Source organism: Myotis myotis, unplaced genomic scaffold (assembly GCF_014108235.1).
Source record: "Myotis myotis isolate mMyoMyo1 unplaced genomic scaffold, mMyoMyo1.p scaffold_m19_p_7, whole genome shotgun sequence".
Classification (NCBI taxonomy): Eukaryota; Metazoa; Chordata; class Mammalia; order Chiroptera; family Vespertilionidae; genus Myotis; species Myotis myotis.
Window position 1 is genome coordinate 711,201 of NW_023416379.1, and position 25,231 is coordinate 736,431.

General features: G+C 64.1%; 2 protein-coding genes across 19 annotated transcripts in view; both read right to left on the reverse strand.

Annotated features, from left to right (window-relative positions):
• Positions 1-1,332: 1,332 nt before the first annotated feature.
• On the reverse strand, positions 1,333-20,081 carry KIF25 (kinesin family member 25). Its single transcript, XM_036317226.1, has 15 exons — positions 19,956-20,081; positions 18,758-18,823; positions 18,102-18,194; positions 17,173-17,308; positions 16,637-16,740; positions 16,259-16,344; positions 16,016-16,052; positions 11,761-11,828; positions 8,177-8,251; positions 6,200-6,331; positions 4,721-4,897; positions 4,010-4,161; positions 2,736-2,918; positions 2,246-2,401; positions 1,333-1,547 (listed from the first exon to the last, which is right to left on the reverse strand). Exons 1-15 carry the CDS (start codon positions 20,079-20,081, stop codon positions 1,333-1,335), a joined length of 1,806 nt encoding a protein of 601 aa, XP_036173119.1.
• A 2,662-nt stretch (positions 20,082-22,743) lies between these two features.
• The window catches only part of AFDN (afadin, adherens junction formation factor), a 101,315-nt gene continuing 98,827 nt past the window's right edge, over positions 22,744-25,231 (reverse strand). For 17 of the 18 annotated variants that reach the window (XM_036317057.1, XM_036317055.1, XM_036317054.1 and 14 more), the window contains 2 exons: positions 24,844-24,928; positions 22,744-24,416 (listed from right to left, as the gene is read on the reverse strand). In XM_036317057.1, coding sequence (XP_036172950.1) covers positions 24,263-24,416; positions 24,844-24,928 — 239 coding nt within the window. In that variant the 3' untranslated portion in view covers positions 22,744-24,262. Of the gene's footprint in view, positions 24,417-24,843; positions 24,929-25,231 lie in introns of those variants that run through there. The other variant, XR_004968809.1, reaches the window with a different exon arrangement.

A 25,231-nucleotide genomic window follows, 5' to 3' on the forward strand; every position in this document is an offset into this window, starting at 1 on the left:
ATCCGTGACTCTCTCATCACTGATGTTTCTGTCTCCCTCTCCCTTCCTCTCTCTGAAGCCAATAAGAACATATTTTTAAAAAAATAAATAAAAGAAAGAGCATCTTTTCCTTTTGTGTCCAGAGGTCTCGTAGGCAAAATGTATCTCAGGAAACTGGGTCTGAACTGCGGGGAACGGGTGGTGTGTGAGGGGCAGGTCCGGCTGGCTCCCGGCCCCCGAGGAGTGGTGAGCGCTGGGGGACGAGGCGTGGCCCCCGGCTGTGGGTGCACCTGGCAGCCCACGCTCCCTCACACGTGTCCGTGCGGCTGGAAGGAAGGCCACCAGGTCCCTCTGGACGCCCAAGAAGCAGGTGGTGGCTCAGGAAAATATAGGCAGAAATGACCCCCCCCATCCCCCCCCCCAGCCTGGCTGGCCAGGTTTGGACAGAGGTCAGAGGTCAAGCTCGTGGATCTAGACTTAAGGACCCCCGAGGGCTCATTCAGCGCCCACTCCTGGGCCAGCCGCAGGGCTTGCTGGGGCCGGGGCCTGGGCTCCGGGTGCTGCCGTGGCTGCTGCCCTGCTGGCGTGGGACTTAACAGGGAGCCGGGGCAGTTTGGTTTGGCAGGAGCTGCCAGGGCAACCTGGTGGGGGGGAGGTCCCCAGGATGTTCCCAGTGTCAGCCACGGGCCCAGGCCCAGAGTGCACCTGGGACCAGGCAGCTTGTGTGTGAACTTGCATCCCACGCCCGTGGCCTGGGTCCCCGGCCTGATCAGCTCTTAGAGGCAGACTCTGGGGACAGGACACTCTTCTCCAGAAAAGCACTCGCCGTGCCTGCCACCGCCCACCCTGGGGTGAGGTTTGAGAGCTGCTGATGGAGGATGGGCCTCATCCAGAACCGGGGGGTAGACAGGCCCCCGCCCAGCAGCCAGGTGTCCCCACAGGGGCTGAGGACTTGGAGGAGGCAGCTCCTCGCCCCCCAGACGGGGCAGTGACCCCGGAGGCCGCCAGACCCTTGCCTGCTGGGACCGCGCTGTGCAGAGGACGCGGAGCCGGGGGCGTGGAGTTTGTTGGGGACACAGAGCCACCCCTGGGCCCAGGTCGGGTTCCGGACCCTGAGCGCAAACCCGGGAGCTTGGCCCAGTCGGTGCGAGGAGCCGGCCTTGGGGCTCCGTGTGCCCCGCCCCACACCCTGCCTGACAGCATCGCTCTGCTCCGAGCTGCCCCCAGGACCCGCCTCCCGGGGCTCCTGCTGCCGTGGCTGCGTGGCCTGGCTGGCGTGTGGGCTCCGTGTTCGTGGCCGTCACCGTGGAGAAAACCAGGGCCGTCACGTCCCATGTAAAGAAAGAGTTCATTTCAGGCGTGAACATCACATGTGCCGTCGTGGCAGGAAACAGGTGGGAGGGACGCAGCCCACAAGCACCCACGCTCCTCACGGGGATCCCTGGGGGCCGGGCGGCCCCGCCCCCCCTGCCGTGCGCGGACCCCGAAGCCCAGGCTCTGCAGCGTCTCGGCCACGTGCTCCTGGCCGGGGGACACGCAGACAATCACCAGCAGCTTGGCGTCGCCTCCTTTAAAGAGAGAAGTGACCAAGGCCCTGAGGGAAGGAAGGCCCTGGCGGGGAGGCGGCCTGTGGGCGCGGCCACAGGGGGCCCAGGGGCCCAGGAGCCACAGCGTCTTCCCTCCAGGCCCTGGGACTGAGACCTGACACCAGGCCGAGGGCCCCCGGCGAGGGCGGGGCCGTGTGAGGGCCCCCTCTGCTTCCCCGGGGGGGGGGGGCGGGCAGGGGGGGGGCGACACCAGGCTCCCAGTGGGACTGGTGCCACCTTTGCCTTAAGGACAGTGGGGGGGGTGAGCAGTGTGGGGCGGGGTGGGGGTTGCAGGGAAGGAGGAGCTGAGGGACCAGGAGGGACGTGCCCCCGTGTGAGCGAGGCCGGCTCCCCATGTTCCCACTGCTGATGGGGGCACTGGCCCTGGGGGGGAGATCAGAGCCCCGGGGGTCTCTCAGGCACAGAGCCATAAAGTGTAACCCCGGGCCCTGCTCCCCGCAGACCAGGATGAGCTGCGGCTCAGAACAGGGCCCCCTCCCCCATGTTTGGGTCCTGTCCCCCCGCCCTGCAGTCCCGGGAGGAGCCGGCCGCGTGCGCACCCACAGGCCCGCCGGCAGGACAGCAGAGTGCGGAGTGGGTGGGCACACAGTGCTGGGGACATCGAGGAGGGACGCGGACCTGAGAGCCAGGGGCCTCGGAGTCTCGGGGACACGAGTTACCCAGGGCGTCCTGCAGCAGGTGGGTGAGCTTGCTGTTGCGGTAGGGGACGTGGGCTCGGCGTGCCGCCAGGGCCCCCAGGACGTCCGCCAGGGCCGCCAGGCTCCGGTTGATGAAGGATGCCTCCCTCAGGGCTGGTCCCCTCGCTCCAGACGCGCCTGGGACCATCAGACATGGAGGCGGAGGCGTGAACCAGGACAGCAAATGGGGGCTCCGGGCAGGAGGCACTGGGAGTCCCTCCCGGGGCAGCACGAGGTCGGGACACCTTCTCGCGACAACCTACACGGCCACCGACGGGGGGCGCTCTCACGGGGGCCAAGCCCTTCGCTCCCGGACTGGCCGGGTGGTTGCAGGGGTCAAGGATTTGAAGGTCACCTTGGAGGGGCCCCACGCTGGGGACCCGCGGTGGCTGCTCACAACCCCTCGGACAGGAGCCCACACCCAGCTCACCCAGGAGGACGCTCGCCCACCACGCAGACGCCGGTCACGCACCTGCACACTCGCTGCCCGCCAGGTCCACCAGCTGCAGCCGGGCGCGCACCTGCTCCGAGGGCCGGGCCCTCGGGGACCCGGGGGAGGCTCTGCGGGGAGCGGGCGGCCTCCTCCCTGTTGCTGGCGGCGACGGCGAGGGGCAGCCAGGCGCCTGGGGCAGTGACGGGCTGGACTGCGGCTCAGCTGCAAGGACAGTGGCACAGGTGTTCCGGAAGCTTCCCTCACCTTCCTTCTGCGCCCTGAGCTCCACCCCAAAGGGATGGAGACGGACGGGCACGTGACTTCCTCTCCCACGCGGACGAGTGACGCTGAGCGGCCGCACGGAGGGAGCGTCGCTGCCTCTGCGGAAAGTCGGTCCCCGAACACGGCCGGCTTCCGAGGAAGGGCCGGTGATGACACCGCGAAAGCCGCTCAGAAACCAGCCGCCTGGCCGCACGGGCGCGGACCCACGGTTCCTGCTGGGGAGCCACAGACCGACCTCGCCTCACGGGAGAGGGTGTCAGCCCCGTCCAGCGCTGCTTCTGAACAGACACCTGACGAGCGCAGTCACCGCGGAACAAGAGCCGCAGAAGCACAGCGTCGAACAGCGTGGAAACCGGGTGCCACCGCCTGTGCGGGCTCTGTGCGGACACTGGCTCGGGCTCGATGGTCCGGGCTCCCCACAGCGGGAGCCGCACCCCCTGCCGACCCTGGGGCGAGGCCGGCCTGCCGCTCGGGGCAGTTCTGGGCTGGCGGGTGCTGGCCATCCAGTGGCACCTGCACCCCTTCCCCGCGCCCGCCACCTGGGGGCCTCGGGCTGCGGCTGAGTGAGGAGTCCCATGGGGTGTCGGCCCGAGGCCAGGCTTTTACTTCTGTGGTTAATCCTCACCTGAGGACGTTTCCCATCGGTTTTTAGAGAAAGTGGGAAGGAGGGGGAGAGACCGAGAGAGACATCGATGTGAGAGAGACACATCGACCGGTTGCCTCCCGCACGCACCCGACCTGGGCCGGGATCCAGCCTGCAACAGAGATGCGTGCCCTTGACTGGAATTGAACCCAGGGCCCTTCCGTCCTTGGGCCGATGCTCTATCCACCGGGCCACACCAGCCTGGGCCAGATCGGGCTGCTGCCCAGGCCGGTGCTGCCAGCGGCTGACTGTGGGCACCGCGCGGACCCCAGACCCTCCGAGGACGCGGCCGCCGTCCCCACCCCGGGGGCCTGTGAGGCCTCAGACCTGCGGGCGCCTACGTGACCGAAGTCGCGTGCAAGCTGGCCGGGCGCAAAGGGCCACTTACGGGTGCCGTCCCCGGAGGTGGCCGCGGTCAGAGTCACCGTGACGACCAGGTGCGAGCGAGAAGAATCTGCGTGCACGGAGGTGGCGCGCCTGGCCCGGAGCTGCAGGCCGGCCCCCACGAGCTCCACCAACTCCCCTGCGCTCCCGACAGACCTGCAGGGGCGACAGGGCGACCCTCACACCAGACCAACGTTGGAAAGCAAATGCGTCACTTCTGTTGACGCTGCCCGCCTGCTCGCCCACACAAGCTGCCGACACAGTCCGGCCCCTCCTTCCGCAGCCAGCGCTCGTCTCTGCCACACACTCAGGGGTCACCGTTTCACAGTTTATTTTTTTAAATATATTTTTATTGGTTTCAGAGAGGAAGGGAGAGGGAGAAGGAGAGAGTAACATCAATGATGAGAGAGAATCATGGATTGGCTGCCTCCTGCACGCCCCACACTGGGGATGGAGCCTGCAACCTGGGCCTGTGCCCTGACCAGGAATCAAATCCTGACCTCCTGGTTCCTAGGTCGACGCTCAGCCACTGAGCCCCGCCGGCCGGGCTGTTCTGCGATATTGAAAGGTAGTTCTAAGGCACACTGACATGTGCAGCGTGCACTAAGCACGAAGTCACAGCGAACGTTCATGGACAAAGGGGCTGACTCGGTGACCCGGGTCGTGGGGAGGTCGCTCCCCCAGGAGCCCACACGCGGCGCCCGGAGGTACTCACAGGCAGGTCAGCGAGGACACCTCCGTCCTCCCCTCCCTGGTGGTCAGCACCTCACGCCTGAGCCTGGCCGTCGCTGCGCAGCCGTCTTTGGCCAGGAGGTCGAAAATGTCGTTGTTGTAAACCTCCACGATGGAGACCTGGACCCTGGGTCGCTCTGAGGGATCTTCTGACATAAGCCTGGGGGGCGGGGGCGGGAGACACGTGACACAGGAGAGAAGCCATCGGGGGACGTCGGACACCCCTCAAGGCGGCGGCCAGAGGTGGTTCCGAGGGGACACGCTCCTACGCCCAGAAGCCCGTGTGCCCCTGAGTGCCGGGCCGGTCACCACCGGCCACGCTGGGGACAGTCAGCCATGTTTCTTTTTAAAATACACTGTGATTGATGTCAGAGAGGACGGGAGAGGGAGAGAGAACCATCAAGGATGAGAGAGAATCACGGATCGCCTGCCTCCTACACGCCCCACACTGGGGATGGAGCCCGCAACCCGGGCCTGTGCCCTGAGCAGGAACCCTGACCCCCTGGTTCCTAGGTCGAGGCTCAGGCACCGAGCGCGGCGGCCGGGAGAGGGTGAGGAACGGTGTTGGGGACGAAGCGTCTGTACCGCGTCACCACCCCGATCAGCGCGTCAGCCTCCAGTCGCCTGGGTTCCGAGCCCACAGACGAGGAAGCGTGGAGGCGGCGGCCCCAACCTGGTCGCCCACGGGCTCTGGGAGCTGCAGAGGCCATGCCGGCCGCGAGGACAGCGGACAGCGGGCGGTCAGCGCCGGCCGGCCGTGCGGCTTCCTCAGCGGAAACTCTGCTCTGTTACTGGGAAGGCTGAGACCCGAACTCTCGGCTCAGTTCCAGAAGCGCCTGCCACGGCGCCAGGACCTCCCCGGCTCCAAAAATAACTAACTTCTCACCCTGGCTGACGGGACAAAGTTTAAAGATAGGGATGCTGAGCCCTTAGGGAAAACCCCAGGGTCCCCAAGGGCAGGGCGACCGCAGCCGGCCCCCCTCACCCCTCGTCCTGTGACAGACGATCTGCTTCCAGCTCCTGCGCTTGGTGCCCACGAGAGGCCGAGCCCCGGCCGGGAGCCCAGTGACCAGGACGCGTCTGCACTTGAGGGACACGCCTGGCGTCCCCCCAGGACAGGAGAGCTTGGACCCCGGCCATGACGCCCGCGAATAAGCAGCTGGAAACACCACGACGGCTGTGCTGGAAGGAAACGCAAGCTAAATTCTCCGGAAAAAAGCCTGTCGGCAAAGAGTCTGCACTTCTCGATTCTCAGCGGCGGGGTGCTGGGGCGCCCCACGGACAGCGAGGCCTCAAAGGGAGGACCTAGCGAGCCAACCAGGGTGTGCCGACCCCTCAGCGTGGCTGATTCTGCGAGCAGCGCTGGGAGGCAGCCACCTCGCCCCAGGCAGCCCCAGCCTCGCCCCGAAGCCGCAGCGAAGGGCCTCGCGTGCAGGCCGACTCCTCCCCCCGCCGCCGGTACCTGAAGAGCTCCTGGGCGGCCCTGGGGATGAGTCCCGCGTCGCCCTGCGCCGCGCCCGGGGGCTGCGGGCCCAGCATGGTGTAGGTCTTCCCGCTCCCGGTCTGGCCGTAGGCCATGATGCAGACGTTGTACCTGGAAGTGAACGGGGCTCACGGGCAGCCACACGGCTCCAGGGGACCCGTCCCCCATAGGAGAGCCTCCCCCGGCACTGCCTCTGACGGCCTTGCTCACGGCCCCTCCTGGACCTGCGGCCCCGGTTTGCTAAGAGGTCCCGGGGCTGCCTGGTTGCGCAGCAGGGACTGAGCCAACCAGTCACACACGCATCCCCTCGCCGTGTTTCTCGTGTCAGCATTCCCTCGTGGGACCTGGGCTGGTCCCCGACCCCTAGCGCACGGCCCCCCACGGAGTCACACCCCCGAGCCCACTCACTCCAGCTTCCGGGGCAGCAGGGGGGGTACCAGGCTGCCTGTGCCCTGGCGGGTGCTCAGTGGTCAGAGCACCGGCCGCTGCCCCGGAGGGGGAGGGTGTGGCTCCTGGTCCAGGGCATGTGCTGGGCTACAGGCTCCTCCCCGCCCTGGTCAATGCCCGTGCAGGGGGCAGCCAGTCCACATCTCTCTCTGCCCCCTCCCTCCCACGCTCTAAGAATCAATGGGAAAATATACGTGGGGGGGGAGGGATTTAAACACAGTCAGGCTTTCATGTACACGAGAGGGGAGGGAGCTTGCACGACTCCCTGTGAGGATCTAAAAAGGCACCCACTGCATAGGCAGCCAGCGCTGCAGACAAGAGCATAGCAAGGGCACACCTCCTCCTGCACTGCTTTCCCGGGGACTTGGGAGCCAGGAGGGCCAGGTCCCCTCCGTGCAGGCTGCTGTCCCCCGACGCTGCACTTTGGGGTGCTGCCCTGCAGCTCACTTCACAGAAGATGAGGAATCCTGGCGACCCACACTTCCTGCCACTTGGGTTACGAGCCCCGATGCCAACGGGTGGACCCAAACATTTGAAAGAGTATTTGACATGTTCTTGCCGTGCAGGCGCAGCTGAGGGGCCCTGCACGCACCGCGTGTCCCGCGCCCTCCCTGGCGCGTCTGCATGTCTGTCTGGGGAGGACCCCCGACTGCAGCAGGGACACGAGCTCTTTTATTTTATTTTTAAAAATATTTTTATTGATTTCAGAGAGAGAGAGGGAGAGGGAGAGAGAGAAACAACAAGGATGAGAGAGAATCACGGATCAGCTGCCTCTTGCACACCCCACACTGGGGATGGAGCCCGCAACCGGGGCCTGTGCCCTGACCGGGGATCAAACTGTGACCTCCTGGTTCATGGGTCGACGCTCAGCCACTGAGCCATACGGCCGGACACACACAAGCTTTAGAAGGGTCTTTCAAACCACGAGGCAACCCCAGGCCAGATGCTTAGGACGCAGCCGTCGGCCTCGTATTCATACAGGCAGCTCCGGCAAAGGTCGTGCCCACCACCGGCCTCTGCTGTTTCTGGAATCTGTTCACTAAAAAAATGCTCTCCCAGCCTCTTGCCCTGGCTGGTGTGGCTCAATGGGTAGAGCGTTGGCCTGCAGACCGAAGGGTCCCGGGTTCGATTCTGGTCAGGGCACAGGCCCGGGTTGAGGGCTCGATTCCCAGTCTGGGGCATGCAGGAGGCAGCCAATCAGTGATTCTCTCTCATCATAGAGGTTTCCATCTCTCCCTCTCCCTTTCCTCTCTGAAATCAATAAAAATATATTAAAAAACAAAAGAAAGAGCGAGCTCTCCCGGGTTCTAGTGGAGGACATGCCCCGTGGAGGTCAGACCCAGGACCCCCTGAAGCAGGGCCTCGGGGTGGCAGCGGGTGGCGAGGGGGGACGTGAGGCGCAGACACGCGGCCCTGGGACCTGACCCCACAGCAGTCACAGGCACCCGAGGCTTCCACTCGCGTTTGCACGGAGCTGTGCCCACTGACCTGAACCATGCCCCAACTCACCCGTCCAGCAGAGACGTGAGCAGGGGGCACACATCTGCAAACACTGCGGCCTGGCCCTCCGCTGGGCCGTAGACCCTGAGGAGCAACGCGACATGGGGCGTCGTTAGGGGGAGGGGACTCTGGTACCAACACCCCAGCTGGGAACACCCCCCGTGCTCCCCCCACACCCCGACGTCATCCAGACTCATCGTTTCCATCAATAAAAGATTGTAGCCCAGCCAGTGTGGCTCAGTGAGCATTGACCTATGAACCAGGAGGACATGGACCAATCCCCGGTCAGGGCACATGCCCGGGTTGTGGGCTCGATCCCCAGTGGGGGGCGTGCAGGAGGCAGCCAGTCCGTGATTCTCTGTCATCACTGATGTTTCTGTGCCAGGTCCCTTGAAACAGCAAGGATGGACCGGCTCCCGGCATCTCTCCCTCTCCCTCTCCCTTCCTCTCTGAAATGAATAAAAATATATTTTAAAATAAAGGGTTGATTTTATCACTTTTCAAGGCAGCAGAGGGTGAGGCAGATGGAGAGTCATTTCCTTGGCGTTGAAAGGGAAGGAGCTGAAGCAAAGCGATCGATGTTTGCAGCAGCAAAGAGAACGCGGGAAGGAAACCGCGTCCTGTGGCCCAACAGCTCCCGGGAGTCGGTCCGACAGCGACACGTCAGCATCGTCCTCTGCGGGCGTCCGGTGAGTATCATTCAATGTCACGGCCAAGCTCTTCGCGCGCCGTCTTCCTGGCCGGGTCAGTGCAGGGACGTCAGCCGCACAGCGGGACCCACGCCCGCTCTGACGGGGCCGTGGCCAGATGGCGCGAACGCGAGGAGGCAGGGGCTCCCGCAGCCGCACCCGAGACCGGATGGAGGCAACCAGGCGGCAGGTGTCAGTGGAAGACCCAACACGCAAAACAAGCACGCGGTTCTGTGTGTGGGATCGAATGTGCTTTCATTTTAAACGTGTTTCCTGGACACACGTTTCTGTTTAGCTGCCGCCAGACTAGGCAGCTCCTGCCGTGGGAGCAGCACGTGACTGTCGGACTCCGAGCCCTGCCCCTGAGGCTGCCTGTGCCGCACCTGGGAGGCCACGCAGAGCGAGCGAGGGCGAGGGGGGGCTCCTCGATGACCTTTTAACATCCACCCCCAAGTCAATCCAATATGAAAGCAGAAGGGACAGCGAGCAGCCAGGGTGTCTGGGCTCCCACGTGACCCAGGCCCGCTGGCGACTCAGCCGGAACCCGCCGTGGCGGCCGCAGCGCCCGCCTCAGTGCATGGAGGCCGTGGGGGACAGCCGTCCGTCCGCCTCTCTGAAGGGGGTGGTGCTTTTAGAAATCATGGCATCGCCGTTGTCACGCACTGAAATTAGCGGTGCCAACGTAAGAAACCTCAAACCTGCGAAGAACTGTTGTGAGTTTGAGCCGAAACGGCCAGCACATGCCGGGAGCAGCGTTGCCATGGCACCTGGTTTTGCATGACAGTCACAGGAGAAGACGTGCGCGGGTCATGGGAAGGCCACTGGCACTGGATTAGGGAGTCGGGAGAAAGCGAAGGGAGGGGGCGGGAGGGGGTGGGGGGTGAGGAGGGGGCCTCTGGAATTGGATAACAAGCACACACTTCTTTCTAGGCAGGTGGGTGCAGGGTCGTTAACACAACAATGAACTCACTACCAGCCCTGCCCTGGGGGGTCCGGAAAGAGGAAATCACTGTCACCTTCCAGGGACCTGTTATCGTGGATGCAGATGCGCAAGGACCACGGGCTGTCATGGTCAAGACTGACCTGGTCAGGGAAGACGCCCGCCTCAAAGGTGACCAGCCACCATAAACTCCTTTCAATGAAGTTTCCGTTTCCGGCCACCCTGTGCGGTCTCTGTAGGGCCTCCCCTGAGCTGCCAGGTCAGCACTGGCCCCTTCTCACCCACAGCAGCGACTCCTTAACAACGTCCCCTGAAGGTCAATGTCCGTGTTTCTCCATCTCTAATAAGTTTGTGTTTCCATCAGTTTTCCAAAACCCTGACACAAGCCAGGTGCTGGGTGAGCACGCGGCTGCCCCCCAGGCCTCCCCCTGTGAGCGCGGCTACCCCCCAGGCCTCCACCTGTGAGCGCGGCTGCCCCCCAGGCCTCCCCCTGTGAGCGCGGCTGCCCCCCAGGCCTCCCCCTGTGAGCACACAGCTGTCCCCCAGGCCTCGAACCTGGGCAGGGGTGGCAGCGTTTTCTGCGCTGAGCATTTTGGGCTTCATAAGCATCATAACAAGAAACCCTGCGTCTCGTTAGCCAGCGAGGAAAGGGACAGGTCCTGCCACCTGCCGAGGCTCCATGGGCATCAGCCATGGTCGGCGGCTGGGGACGGAGAAAGCAGCTGGGGCCACGGGCGCGGGCGGCGCCACCACCAGCTCCACAGCAGAGCCTGGGAGGGGCCGTTCGTAAGATTCAGGAGCAAATACCTGTGGCGTTCATGCATCGCCAACAAAGTCGGTTCGACGAGACACAGACCCTCCCCAGGCCAGACAGAGAGGGAGCGGGAACCTGGCACCCCCAGCACGAAGCGCCTCCCCCCTGCGCGGCGCCCGAGGCCCTGCAGGCGCAGGTTAACACAGCGAATGGAAAGGGCGCCGTGTCCTGGGAAGGCGCAGCTCGTGAGGACGTTAGCTTTTCCAAAGTCAGTTCATAAGCTTACCTCCCCCCACGTCACATAGGCCATCAGGTCTGGGGAACTAGACGATTTGACTATAAAATTTATTCGACAAAACGAAGAGCAAGAAGGAAGGAAACCCTTGGAGAAGAACAGTGTGGGGCTTGAGGCGGCGCAATCGGCCACGGGAATGAGCAGACGCCGCGGGCCGGAGAGCAGACCTGGAAACGGGGCCATGGCCGTGGGGTGCGCCACGGGGGACAGGCATCCCGCCACGGGAGAGGGGCTCCGGCCCGTGCTCTGCAGGGGGCGGGCCAACGTGGACAAGACAGAACTGGACCCGTTCCTTAGGCGACACACCGGCTGCATCCCGAACGGAGCACAGGCGTCACGGGGAGAACCCGGTTTTATCTCCATTTTTTTAAAAAATATACTTTATTGATTTTTTACGAGAAGAAAGGAGAGGGACAGAGAGTTAGAAACATCGATGAGAGAGAAACACTGATCAGCTGCCTCCTGCACACTCCCTACTGGGGATGTGCCCGCAACCAAGGTACATGCCCTTGACCGGAATCGAACCTGGGGCCCTTCAGTCTGCAGGCCGACGCTCTATCCACGGAGCCACACCGGTCAGAGCTATCTTCATTCTTTCACAGTCACGCTGTGGCGGCTTTTCCAAGAATTCCCTGGCTCCCCAGGCCCGCCTGCCTCCTGCTCTCCTGCGACCGTCTCGGTTCCTGCTTTCTGTTTGGGCCCCGATCCCACTTCAGCTTTCTCACCAGGTGCGCCGTGTAGAGGAGGCCCCTTCACCTGTGCACCTGGCGCCCATGTGCTCCAGCCCCGGGTGCGGAAAGTGTGTCCCTGCTGCTTTGCCATTGGCCACACGACGGGGTGACGGCACCTCCTCCTCAGACCCCACGGGACGGCCTGTCTGTAACTCCCCTCCAATGGCCCCTGACAAGCACTGACCTCTCAAAGGTAAACGTCTTGTGGAGGGAGCGGTGGCCGGGCCGGCTGCACTGCACCAGGACGGTCTCCTAACGGGGAAGGGTGAAGCGGTGAGGCCGGGCCAGGCTCAGCGGCGACCCCGCCCGACCCGAGAACAGAGCCCAGGACACAGCCCCGCCTGCTCCATCGCCATCTGCGCCGCGTTCTCCCCGACGGCCCTCAGAGGCGGCAACCCTGACCCTCGGCCCTTCGGAGGGTCTGCTGCCCAATGTGGGGGCCAAAGTCAGGACCAGGAAGAGAGCCGGGGCCCCGGCCGGCACACGCCCGGCCGACCTGAGGGTGCACGCACACCGGGACCTCCTGGCTCAGCAGCGAGTGCGGACGTGGGGGACGGAGCTGCGCAGTGGGGCTCCCGCTCGCTTGTAGTGACCTTGCCCATGACAGCCGCCAGCCGCGCGCAGGGACGCCAAGGCCGTGTCCAGCCAGAAACGCGGCCTCAGCTCAGCTTCGCTTACAGCAGAAATGTCTGAGCTGGTTCCAATTCTAAAGCCAGATGCAAATTCATGGAGAAAGAGGGGACAGGGAAGAGTTAAGAAACAGCCCTGGCCGGGGTGGCTCTCTCGGCTGGACATCCGGGCACCCAAAGGCTGGGGGTCCGCTTGCTGGTTGGGTGCATATGGGAGGGACTCCGGGTCCTGTCACCCCAAACTCTGAAGCAGATACGGGCGCGGCCTCACGGGAAGGGCAGAGCCCAGGCTCCTGGCTCCAAGCCTGTCTGACTGCGGCCGCCGGCCCCCTCCCTGCGGCCGGCCCCCGCCCTGCAGCCTGGTCTCTGGAATTCCTCTAAAGTCACGCCAACGTGCAACCCCAGTGCCCGGGCGAGCTGCACAGAAACTCCCCCAGAGGGTCGGATGTCTCCAAACGCCTACACTTTAGTCATAAAGACAAACAAACGAGAAATGCAAAGGCTCACCAGGCCTCACCCCAAGGCTCAGCGACGCTGTCTACGGAGCCTAAGGAGCCACAAAACAAGCCTGAACCCAAGACCCCGTGGCGCTCAGCACGGGGAGCCCTGGATGCGAAACGGCCCGGAGCAGAGTCTAACCTTTGCCAACAGCTCGAGGCCCCTCCTGCAGCCTCACGGGTCCTCCTCAGCACGACCCCACGCAGCCTTCATCTCCTGGTGAGACCCCTTTCCTGGGCCGTCACAGGTTCCTTTCACCTAAACCCCTAAACCCCGAGCGGTCGGCCCCGACACCCTCCCTCGGGGGCAGGCACAGCCAGGCTGAGCGTTTCCACGGAAGAAGCAGGGGCCACCTGGTTGTATCATCTATTTTCATACACGCGGCCCTGCCTCCCATGGACACACGTGCTCACTGTGGGCGCCACGTGCTCACTGTGGACGCCACGTGCTCCTGGGGACGCCACGTGCTCACCGGGGATGTCACGTGCTCACTGTGGGTGCCACGTGCTCACGGGGACGCCACATGCTCACGGGGACGGCAGTGGTCCTGACCTTGCATGGGGCCCCGAGAACCTGCCTTGAAGGACGGGCTATTTGTTAAGGACCCAGCAAAACTGGATCGCTGAACATCCCCTCAGGTGCGCCCAATCTTCCCATCTTCCCAGCACCTTCCTAGAGAGAGTCTGACCTCGCCTTGACCCTGTGTGAGCGACACCAGAAACTCAGTGTCGATGAGACTGACCGGCTCAATAACCCTGAGGATCTGGGGGAGCTCGAAGAGCCAGGTGGGTCAGCGCCACCAGAAGGAAACCTGTCGTCAGACAAGCAGCTGTGAGTCCCATGAAAACCCAAACGACCCTGAAGACACCAGGACCAGGCAGCGGCCAGACTCTCCGGGGGCCTTACTCACAGGCCAGCTCCCCAGACTCTTCGACGCTGACTCACACTCACACTGATGGGACGCTGCGTCCCCCACCCCATCCAACAAACTCGCTGCGGCTCCCGGAGAGGAAGGCGGGCACGGGAGCCGCACCGATCGCTGGCTGTCTCAGCAGATTTAATGGCTTCAGGCCCTTGAACAAGCAAGTCTGTTAAACAAGAAACCACTTGAATTCTGCTGATTTTTAAAAACATAATCCAAAATGTCCCAATCCAAAGACTTTCATCTTATCTTGATGAGTATTTTTAAAACGTGCAAACTTCTGAGCTGGAAGAGGCGGTGGAGTTTAGAGGGAGGATGGGAGCACTGCCGACAGAGTAACGAAGAAGGACAGTGGGAATGAGGAGCCGCAGCGGCCGGCCAGGCCTCGGGCCCAGATCCTGGTCCTTGGGGGACCCTGGGCCAGGCCTCGGGCCCAGATCCTGGTCCTCAGGGGACCTTGAGTGCTGCCGGGCACCCACAGGCCGTGGAAGTGCAGGGACTCAGAAGTGCTCCAAGGTCTTTGGCCAAAAGGAGGAACTAATAAGGTGATGAGGGCTCCTTTTAACGCGGATTCCTAAGTGAGCACTCAGCGTCTCCCTCCACCTGATTCAGCAACACTGGTGCTTAAGACCAGAGGTCAAAAGGGAAAAAACTCAAAACCAAGAAATTTCTAAAGTGCTCGTTTCCAGGGACTTTGGTGAAGGCATTTCTGGATCCAGCTAAGCGGGTCCCTCGCTACTTACAAGAGAGCGCCAGCCGCCCCCCCCCCCCCCCCCCCGCGGCCACTGCACGAGGAGCTGCTGCCCACGGTCTGTCGCCATCACCAGGCCGACTCGACGACAGTGTGGGAAAGACGATGAGACTCGGGGTGACCCATACAACACAGACCCCCAAGTGGTCCCTGCACCCGATGGCACGAGACCTGTGGCTCACTGCCACTCCCGGCCCGTTTGGTACAATGAGCTAAGAAATACGTGAGCCTTAAAGAGCAAACACAACCAGAGTTCACAGTCGTGCTGATCAAGGAGGCCCTGGGATGGGGCGGCCTCACTCCCGCGTGGCCTAGGGAACAGGGGGAAACACAGGGACAGCCCTTCCCCAAGGAGCCAGCGTGAAGCTTCACCTGCCGCCAATCAGTGAGCGCCTCTCGCTGCTGCAGCCAATCAGTGAGCGCCTCTCTCTGCTGCAGCCAATCAGTGAGCGCCTCTCTCTGCTGCAGCCAATCAGTGAGCGCCTCTCTCTGCTGCGGCCAATCAGTGAGCGCCTCTCTCTGCTGCGGCCAATCAGTGAGCGCCTCTCTCTGCTGCGGCCAATCAGTGAGCGCCTCTCTCTGCTGCGGCCAATCAGTGAGCGCCTCTCTCTGCTGCGGCCAATCAGTGAGCGCCTCTCTCTGCTGCGGCCAATCAGTGAGCGCCTCTCTCTGCTGCGGCCAATCAGTGAGCGCCTCTCTCTGCTGCGCTGCGGCCAATCAGTGAGCGCCTCTCTCTGCTGCGGCCAATCAGTGAGCGCCTCTCTCTGCTGCGGCCAATCAGTGAGCGCCTCTCTCTGCTGCGGCCAATCAGTGAGCGCCTCTCTCTGCTGCGGCCAATCAGTGAGCGCCTCTCTCTGCTGCGGCCAATCAGTGAGCGCCTCTCTCTGCTGCGGCCAATCAGTGAGCGCCTCTCTCTGCTGCGGCCAATCAGTGAGCGCCTCTCTCTGCTGCGGCCAATCAGTGAGCGCCTCTCTCTGCTGCGGCCAATCAGTGAGCGCCTCTCTCTGCTGTAGCCAATCAGTGAGTGCCTCTCTCTGCTGTAGCCAATCAGTGAGATCCTCTCTGCTGCCCTTCTCTGTGGTCTCCCCTCCCCTGGGCGCGCCCTCCTCACCACCTCCAGCTGGCGCTGCTGGTTGAACTGATAAAACGTCAGCTCTGCCTCAGTTTACCTGATGTGTCCGTTTCAGCGTTAACACTGAGTTCACACCTAACCTCACGGCTTCGCATTGTGTTTCTTTTCTGATGCTGCAAACTTGAGGCCCGTTCACCCGCACGGACTAATGGGTTGGAGAACAACGCATGTGAAGCGCTGTCCTACCCCGCACAGGTGTGCACACCGCACGCCCTACCCCGTACAGGTGTGCACACCACACAGGCCCTACCCCGCACAGGTGTGCACACCACACAGGCCCTACCCCACACAGGTGCGCACACCACACAGGTGCACAGGTCGGGGCAGGGGGCCACTGGAGGTCAACAGAAACCAAGAAACAAAACCACCTTCCTCACTGAGCCGCGTGGGATGGAGCAGGGAGGGCTCACAGTCACTGTCTCGGAGGCACCTCAGAGGGGACACCTGGGGAACGCCTGCGCCACACAGACAGCTCCTCCCATTCACTGGCCAGGAAACGCCACTCACATCGTCCACCGCGTGGGCCACTTCTCCGGACGCAGAGCTGGGGGGAGAACAGCGTTAGAACACGCCACCCAGAGCCCGGACCCTGGTTTTGGCTGGAAAATAGGAGGCGTGCGGTTTCACGGCCACTTCTATGATTTCCCCGTAAAACACATATGCATCATGCACGCGTGCACATACCCACACATATGCACGTACAACCGTGTGCATGCACACACATGTGCGCACTGTGCAGAAGCAGATTACCTGCTGTGTGACACGGGGTCGTGAGGCTCGGCCATAGGCAGCGCGGGGCGGATCCGACAGTGGACTCTGATGTTCCCCTGCAGCTCCTGCAGAAGCCTTGTCCTGAGCCGGGAGGGCGGCCGCCTCCTCCCCTCAGGTCCTCGGATGGAGATGTGTGCGGGGGTTCCTACCCCCAACTCCACTTCTGACAAATCCCTACCAACCACTGAGCGCCCCGTCCCCTCGCAAGGTCCCACCACCGCCTCCCGCGCCCTCCACCCCCTCCCACGCCCGGCCCTGGGAGGGAGGCGCCAGCCCCGTGGCTCCCCTGCCCCTCCTGCCCTCTCTGGTCGTCCTTCCTGAGGTCCCTGCGGGCACAGGAGGCGCCCACACACTCACCACCAGGCAGTTGTGCAGCCTCTGCCGCCTCTGCCTCTCGTGGAGGAAGCGTGCGCTCAGCTCCTGCAAGGACTGCTCCAGGCGCAGGGCCCTGGCGCGCCACGCTGGGAGGGGCGGCTCCAATCACAACGAGGTTCCTGGGAGGGAGCCCCCGCTGGCTCCCACCCACCTCCTCCAAGAGCAGGAGATTTAGAAAGACCAGGGCAGGGGGTGCCCAGGGCTGTGGGCGGCGTTAGGGCCACTGCAGGGGCTGCTGTGCGCTGACCCCGTGACTAACAACGGGCACAGTGCTCAGCACCGCTGGTGAGGAAACCGACACCCGGCAGCCACGCAGCCACGGCCCCAAATCCGGAGGTTTCCATGGAGACCCGGAGGAGGGGGGCGGAGCCTGGGCTGCAGGGACAACCCTGCCTTGACTTCTGGGCAGCCAAGCCCTCAGCTGACCAGTGAGGACATGACATGTGAGCGGCAGGGACCAGGAGGACCGACGGGTGGCCCAGGACGATGGCGCACAGGGTGGGAGGGGGACCCCTTACACGGCCGCGCCCCGTGGTGCTGCGTGCTCTGCACGGCCGCCAGGATCTGGGAGAGACAGCCCTGTTGCTGGTCCCGGCAGCTCCGGAGCAGGTCCGCAGAGGAGGCCCGGAGTTCCCGCAGGTCCCGGCGCAGCCGCTGCAAGGGCAGAGGCCCCGGTTAGCATCACTGGCCGCCCCGGGCCACCGGGGATGGCCACAGACGCGTCTATAAAGCAGGACGGACCGGCAGCTGCCGGGACACACGTCAGTGTCTTGTGAACTCCACCCGCTCACACCCCAGCGCTCACGGCCCCCGCGGTGCTGGAGGGAACAAGGCCAGCTCAGCTCCAGCGCCCGGCGCCCCGGCCTGTGGCTCCTGTGTCGGCGTTTGAGGCATTTCCACCATCGAGCGTTTCCCCGGCCCCCGGAAGCCGCTCCCTGCGCGGGGGAGGCTGGTCTGAGTGCTGACTTCCTCGGGGTGCTGGCTGGATCCCCTCGGACCGGACCGGGAGGCAGCTCTGATCCACTCTGCAGACTCCGCCCCAGGACATGACGACCCACCACAAACTGCTCTTCAATTTAAAACGTTTTCACGTCAGACCCTCCTTTGGTCTCTGCGTTTGCAAGGCCATCACGCAGGCCTCCCTGAGCTGCTGGGCAGCACGTGGCCCCCTCCGTCCGCACCCTCACAGGTGGTTTCGGGGTGCTCTGTGCGGCCAGCCGGAGAGCAGAGCCGAGGCCAGCCCGCCGACTCCACCGCCTCAGGGCAGGGCAGCCGCCGCACTGCAAGGCCTGCGGGGCCCCCGCGAGCAGCTCTGCTCCCCGAACCAAGGCTGTCTCTGCCCGAGACCGGGTCCGGGGGCCACAGGCCTCACACAGCTGACCAGACCAGCACCCAGCGAGTCCCCCACAGATCGTCCCCGTGGCAGGGTGTCCGCCCGGGCGCCTACCTGAGCCGCCTGCTGCAGCCGGAGGAGCGAGCGTGTCCTCTGTGAATGGCCCTCGCGCCACCTCCTGTCCGCCGTCCCCGCCAGCCTTAGGCGCTGAGGTTGTAGAGAAAAACAGAGGGTGCCGCCTTCCAACCCCGCCTCTGAGCGGGTGTTTTCTCCACAGGGGACAGAGTCTGCCTCAGGGACATGCCCAGCCACAGCCGCACCCGGCGGGCAGGAACCAGCCACGGAGGAGGCCGCCCGCGGGGGCGCTTGTGATGCTGGGACGCGGGACAGCATCAGGAGGTGCAGGGTGTCTGTGAAGGCCCCGGAGGGCGGGCGGATGCCGGCATCAGAAAGAGCAGCCGGAGAGGCACAGGGGCCCCCGTGGGCCTGGGGAGGGGACGTGCTGGGCATCTTCAGGGACAGTGCCAGGCCAGTGGGGGTTCTACAGGAGCCCAGGCAGTCACGCGTGGACAGCCCCCTCCAGGCTCCCTGGTGACAGAACGCGCTGACGTCCTTGCCCAGCCAGCACCGCTCACGTGGCAGGCGGGGGGAGGGGGGCGGTGAGAGCAGGGAACTCGGGCTGCAGATGGGGCGGGCGGGGGCCGTGGGAGACTGACCACTGAGGTCCGCCCACCGGGCCTCATAGCTCAGCCACGAGACGTGGCAGTTACCTGGGCCAGTCTCAGGTGAAGAGCAGCGTTTTCCGTTTCCAGCTCAACGATCCGTTCTTCTTTGGCCTCCAACCAAAAAAGGGAGAAGTGTCCACATTAGAGTCATCATCGGTGGCCACTCCCACCCCAGGACCAAGTCCGTGAAAGGACGCAGGAGTCTCACGTGGAGCTGGGGAAGGAGTCAGCAAGGGGGCACCCGCCAGCCCCAGCCCCCGTCTGTGACCCATTCCACGGGGCTCCGACTGGCAGCTCCGGGCGCCCCCCCACAGGGGTCAGGGGCAGGCAGGCGTGCGTGCAGGACGGTCGTTCTGACAGCGACGGTGGGTTTTCTCGGCGTTTCTCCACTTGTGCCCAGAGGCGGTCCTCAGAGGCTTAAAGGTGTGGCTCTTAAAGAGTTTTCACCAGAGCTGCTGGCTTTGCTGGGGGCAGGTCACAGGGCCTCATCCTGCCGCCCTGACACCCCTGACGGCCTGCAGGACCCGGCCGGCCCTGCCTTGCTTTGAGGCGCTGTCTTCAAAACATGGAACTCTTCGCGACTCCCCTCTCTTTCCTGCCTCCTCAGCAGCCCCTCCTGCCGCAGGATGAGGGTCTCACAGCCCTGCCTGCCCACCGAGCGCTGACCTCGGGCCTCTCCGCCCCAGCCCACCACCTGGCCTGCATGCCCCAGGCCTCCCATCCCGTCCAGTGGCCGCGCCAGGGTCAGGCTGTCCTCCGCCCCTCCCAGCTTCTTACCCTCCCCGCCCAGGCCCCGGTGGGCCCCGCGGCCGCACCACACACTGAGGAGACTGCACCTGCCTGGGCAGCAGCTACCAGCCGCCCACAGTGTCCACTCACCTGGGGCTAGTGACCCACCGTTTCCTGTGCTCGCTCACCCAGGGGGGCAGGGCCGGAGGGACCAGAGTTATGCCGGCCCCCCATTCTGGCTCTCAGCACAGCGCACAGGCTGGCAGGAGCCTCTGGGGGTGCGGGTGGGGGTGAGGGTGAGAGTGAGCACTGGGTGGAGAGGGGCAGGAGCTGAGCAGGGGGAGACCGGGTAGCCCACCGCCCCCTGGGTGCAGCAGGGGATCCCAGTGGTTAGGGGTGACGATGTGGGCCCCACCCCCATGCGGCGGCCTGCTGTTCACCGCTGCAGGCCCTGTGCTCAGGGCGGGGGTGGGGGGGTGGGGGGTGGCACCCGGAGGTCACCCCAGCTGCTCACCTGCATTTGCCGCTGCAGCTGCCGGGCCCGCCACTCGGGGAAGCGCCCCCACCGCCCACCACGCACCGCTGGCATCGCCCACCTGGTGGGGTCAGGGCGGCGGCCGGGCGGGCATCGGACGGACATTGGGTCAGGGCGGAGGCCTCGGCGGGCCTGGGGCGCCGGGCGGGGAGGGCAGGGGTGGGGGGAGCTAAGCTGAGGACGCTTTTCCAGGCGACCCGGCGCCAAGGGCCAACGTTCCTGCTTTTCTCCCGAAGTTCCGCGGCCTCGGAACGCGCGCGAGGACCCAGACCCGCGCGGAGGGCCAGCTCGGCGCCCTCGGAACAGACGCCCGGGGCGCGCGGAGGCCCAGGGAGGGTCCGGAGGCAGAGTGCGCCCCAGCCCTCCAACCCCCCAGGCCCCGGACAGGAAGCAGGACGGGGGGGGGGGGCGCCCCTCTCCCACAGCGCCCAGGTGGCAGCCAACCTGGAGCCCAGTGAGCTGTGCGGAGGCCCCACCTGCGACGGGGGGGTGGGGAGGGGCGGCGGAGCAGGAGTGCACCCTCGGACCCGCGCCCTCGCCCTCAGCCCGCCCCCAGCCCCGCTCCGGCGCCGGCACCGGCACCCGCACCAGTGGGCGGCCCCGCCTCGGGCAGGAGCGCGGTCCCAGCGCAGGGCAGGGCCGGTGAGCTGCGCACGGCTGGAGGCGGCAATGAAAGGGGCGTCACTCGGGAACACGTGTCAGCGCCGGGACATGTGCTTTTGACCATAAAATCCATGAAGGTTATGTCTCCTGCTTCCTCCTAAGTCTCCGGCGGCGCCGCACAGCGAGGGAGGCAGTGGCCGCGGGGAAGAGCCGCTCCGCCACTCGCTTTCCGGGAAGGACCTGGCAGTGCCGGGGGCGGGGCGGAGGGACAGGGGCGGGGCGGAGGGACAGAGGCGGGGCGGAGGGACAGGGGCGGGGCGGAGGGACAGGGGCGGGGCGGAGGGACAGGGGCGGGGCGGAGGGACAGAGGCGGGGCGGGGCAGGGCGGAAGGGGGCGGGGACGGCGGGGGTGGGGGCAGCCAGGCAGCGGGGCCCAGCTCCCACTCCAGCATCTGCACCCTCATCTCTTCCAAACTTAACAGGGCGGCTGCGGACTCACAGGCATTACCGCCCGCCAGGCCCGAGCTGGGAGACCCCCACCACAGGGACCCCCCCACCCCGGGGACCCCTCACCCTCAGACCCTCCTCTCTCAGGGAGACCCCCCCTCTGCCCTGGGTCTCTGTCCTCAGCGATGCCCAGCCTGGCGCCAGGCCGTGTATTTGGGGGGTCTCCGCCTACTGCAGGGGTTCCCGGGAAATGCTTCTCCCGCCTCTGACCTTCAGGCTCTGGGTCTCCAACCCCAGCCAGCGGGCCCTGCCCAACGAACCCCCGCCCACCCGCAGCGGCGGGCCAGGCCCAGGCCGAGGGCCCCCGGGGAGCTCAGCCCCAGCAGGGCCGCTGGCGCCCCGGGCACAGGGTCCCGCCCCCGCTCAGCGGGGCTCCCTTGGGGTCCTGCAGGGACAGGGCCACTGGGTGGACTCAGGGCCCGGGCTCTCCCTGGGCCGCGCTGCCTCCTCCCCGTTCCCCGGTGGCCACAGGCGGGGCTGCAGGAACGACTGGAGGGAAACCGGCGGCAGAGCCCGGTCCGCTCTGAGCATCACTTGCATTTTATTGGAAATCAAACAGCATCACAGGCCCACTGACCGTCGGACTCTGCAGCCTCAGGCCCTCCAGGCTGTCGGAGTTCCCATGTCTACTCCATGTTCGTCATTTCCAAGTGTTCAGGTTGTGACGCTAATAGAAATAAAGGCAAACCGGCACACAAAGCCGAGACAAGCCGACAGAAGCCCGAGCGCCCGCTGGCTCCCTTCCGCGGTGTCGATCCACACAGCCGGGCTGGCTTTATTGGGGGGTGTTGGGGGGCTGGCTTTATTGGGGCTGCCCGGGACGGGGACCAATGGGGAGGCAGCCCTCTAACGCCACACACTGACCTCAGGGCACGCAGGCTCCGCCCTCGGCTGCGGGAGTACTTGCTGGCTCGTTTACCTTCACTACCCGAGTGGAAGGTGGGACCAGCGGCCCCACGGCCTCCATAAGCACTTAGAAAGGCAGAGGCCCCCCCGGGGAACAGGTGCGGACCGGACACCACGAGGGCCCGCTCTAAAGGAAGCTGCTGCCGACAGCCCCCAGCCACTCAGACCCACTCACAGCAGCAGGAAGGGTGCCGTCGCCCACGCTCCTGGGCCCGCGGCCACCATGCTTCCACCGGAGGACCCGGCAATAAGTTGGATGAAGGGCGCAAACCTCGGCCTCCTGCACCCGTCCCAACCCAACCCACGGCTAGCACATCCCTGCCTGGGCTCCAGGCACGGGCTCCGCAGCCTCGGCTCCCTGAAGGGAACAATTTCATTTTCCCAAAAAGGCTGCCATCTCAACTCAAAAGGGGTTGTTCTGTTAAGCCCTCAAGTGCCCTGTCCCTCTTCTTTATACCAATCAAGTCACTAGCTGCATGTTTATGTAAACTCGCTGTGGGGGACGTGGAACCAGTGTCCCCAGTGGCTGGCTGAGGGGCACCTGCCTGCATGAAGACAATGGGCCCAGCTGAGAGCACCCCCCCCCCCCAATCCCGCTGCATCCACCTGCTCCAGGGGACCACCTGGGAACACTGCCCCAAGGACAGGACACCAGGCTCCTGTTTAGTGAATGACAGGGAGGAGGAAGGGGAAAGGAGGCTGATATTACAAATATAATCTCGCCAGTGCTACTAAAATCAACAACAGCAAATGCACTTAAATACATACAAAGTTTATTAAAAACAGGCTGGGCTGGAATACAGTAGAATGGAAGCTACAGCAGTTGGATGCGTCCACAGTAGTGCAGTCACGAAAGGCCCAACCCGCCTGGAGGGCAGGCCGCCGCCTCGGTCTGAGCCGCCCTGTGCCATGTTCGCGTGTCGCTCACGTGCTGGTGGGCGGGGCCTTTCCATATGTTAACAGAACAGCAGTTGGTCCACAGCATCTCTTGGGGGACATGTGGGCTTCGCCCTGTGGGGCCGCCAGTGTCTCGAGGTGCCTGGGAGGAGCCTGCTCTCCAGCCGCCTGCACCGTGCGATCCTTCACAGCCATGCAGGCCCCTCCGCTGCCCGCCCCCCCACCAGAGCCCTGGCCGTGTGGACGACTGACACGCGCCCTGGAAAGGCTTACCCTACAGTCTCCCCCGTGGGTCCCAGGCCGGAAGCCCCTCCCCCTCCATGAAAGTGTGCGAGTTTCTAACACACATCTGTCAGACAGCAACGTGGCACAGAAAAGCCCCGGCCCCACCTCAGGGCTTCGTCCATAGAACATTTGAGCATAATCACAAAGTGAGTCACCATTTAACATCACACAACGTAAAACAAAGTGAGGTCCGCCTCCCCGACATCAGCCACGCAGTCACAGCTGAACAAACGACAGTGGTAACTAATAATTCAACGAATGGAAATTAAATAACTCTACCAGAGTGTGCACAAACAGCTTGAACTGCCACACAAGTCATTCTCAGGACGTAAATGAGGGGCCGGGTGGCAGGACCCCCCCCCCCCCAGCACGGGCGCTGCTCTCGGCCGAATGTAAACCCTGAGCAGCGGCGGCCCCGCCAGGACTCACATCCTGACCCCACCCTAACGCCGGCTCCTCGGCTCCGTTTCACGCAACACTGAGCTCGCGGCTCCTCACAGACCCCCTCAGGCATCTGAAATAGTCAACGTTCCAACGCTAACCGCCACCTTCAAAATCACCAGTGGTCTAATAGAGCTAATCTGGTATTTATAAAAATAAAATTTCCTAAGCTTAAAGCCTCAAAATGTTCTGTTGAGAAAGTTTTCCCATCAAATAGGCAAGCGGGTCAGGAGGGCTTGCACCTGAGGAGCGGGCGGGGCCGGAGGGAGGCTGGACCTCGACCCGCCGCCTGCGCAGCCGGTGCTCCAGGCAGATCCGCCCGACTGGACTGTCCACAGCGCAGCTGCCCTCTGTAGTGCAAACATCCTCTGGGCAGTTCAAGCTCTTCTCTGAGCGGGAGCAGGCTTCTGAGAAGAGAACAGGACTGCGTGCTCCCGGAAGAAGGGGCGCGGCCTCGGCACCTCCTGCCCTTCCCCTGCCCCCGGTTGGAGGTCACAGGAGCCCACAGTGCTTCCGCTGCACACGTGGCCTCGCTGGTGAACTGCAGTTCCCGGCTGAGCATCCTGAACCCCAGCCACTGCCCAGCCGGAAGCACCGGGGCCCACAGAGCTGGTGGGAGGGCGCGGGGAGCAGAGGCGCCTCCGCCTTCACTTCGTGTTCAGCTCGTTCTCCAGCTCTGTGAGCTTGCGGGAGGCTTTCACTTTGTTGGACACGTCTTGCCCCTGGGAGAAGAGGCGCTGGCGCTCCCTGAAGGTCAGGCTCTCCGGGGCTCCCGCGCCCCCAGGGACTCCTGCCTCCTGGCTGCAGGGGGCGGGCACAAGGTTACTCGTCACCATGGGAACCAGTCACCAAGGAGTCAGTTTAACCTCAGGGAACAGTTTAGTGAGAGAGACTTGTTCTTAGTTAAATCCTGCCCTGACTTTCCTAGAATTAAAATCATGAGTAAATTCTAAGTCCATGTAGGAAAAGGGCAAAACACTCTCCTCCTTCCTAAAAACAGCAACTCCTCCAGTCGCAGCCTCGTCTCGGACCCTCAGCCAGGTCTTCCCCGGGCAGCTCCCCTGAAGGGCGGGCACAGCCCAGCACGCAGCGGCGCGCCCACCGAGTGGGAAACGGCAGGAAGGTGCTACCGGCTCTGGTTAGTCTCTGGTTAGTCTCTGCGGCCAGTGCAGCCTCGTGCCCACAGGGGGAGGGAGGGAAAGAGGGGCGTGTCCAGCAAACGCATTACCTTTTAGACAGCTTCTCTCTCGGGTCCCAGTGAGCATCATGAGCACCGGCGAGTGTCCCAGAAGATCCCGTGAGAGAGTTCGGTCCTTTCCCATAAGAGAAAAAGTCAACGTTAAAGCAGTTGCATTATTTCGAAAACTGTGCTCACGGAAAGGACACAGCGCCCACAGAAGAATAAGACATTTTAAGTTGCTAAGTGAAGAAAGCGAAAGCGCTTCAAATCAGAAAAAAGCTCCATCCATGGCCACTCCCATCTCCTGTGGCCTGAGCCAGCCAATCACTGCTCGCGGTGCTGCCCCAGCCCAGTAGGGGCAGAGAAGCCAGCACAGGCCACAGGTGGTTAACGATCAAAAGTTCTGATCAGTAAATTCACAGATATCAGGAACCCA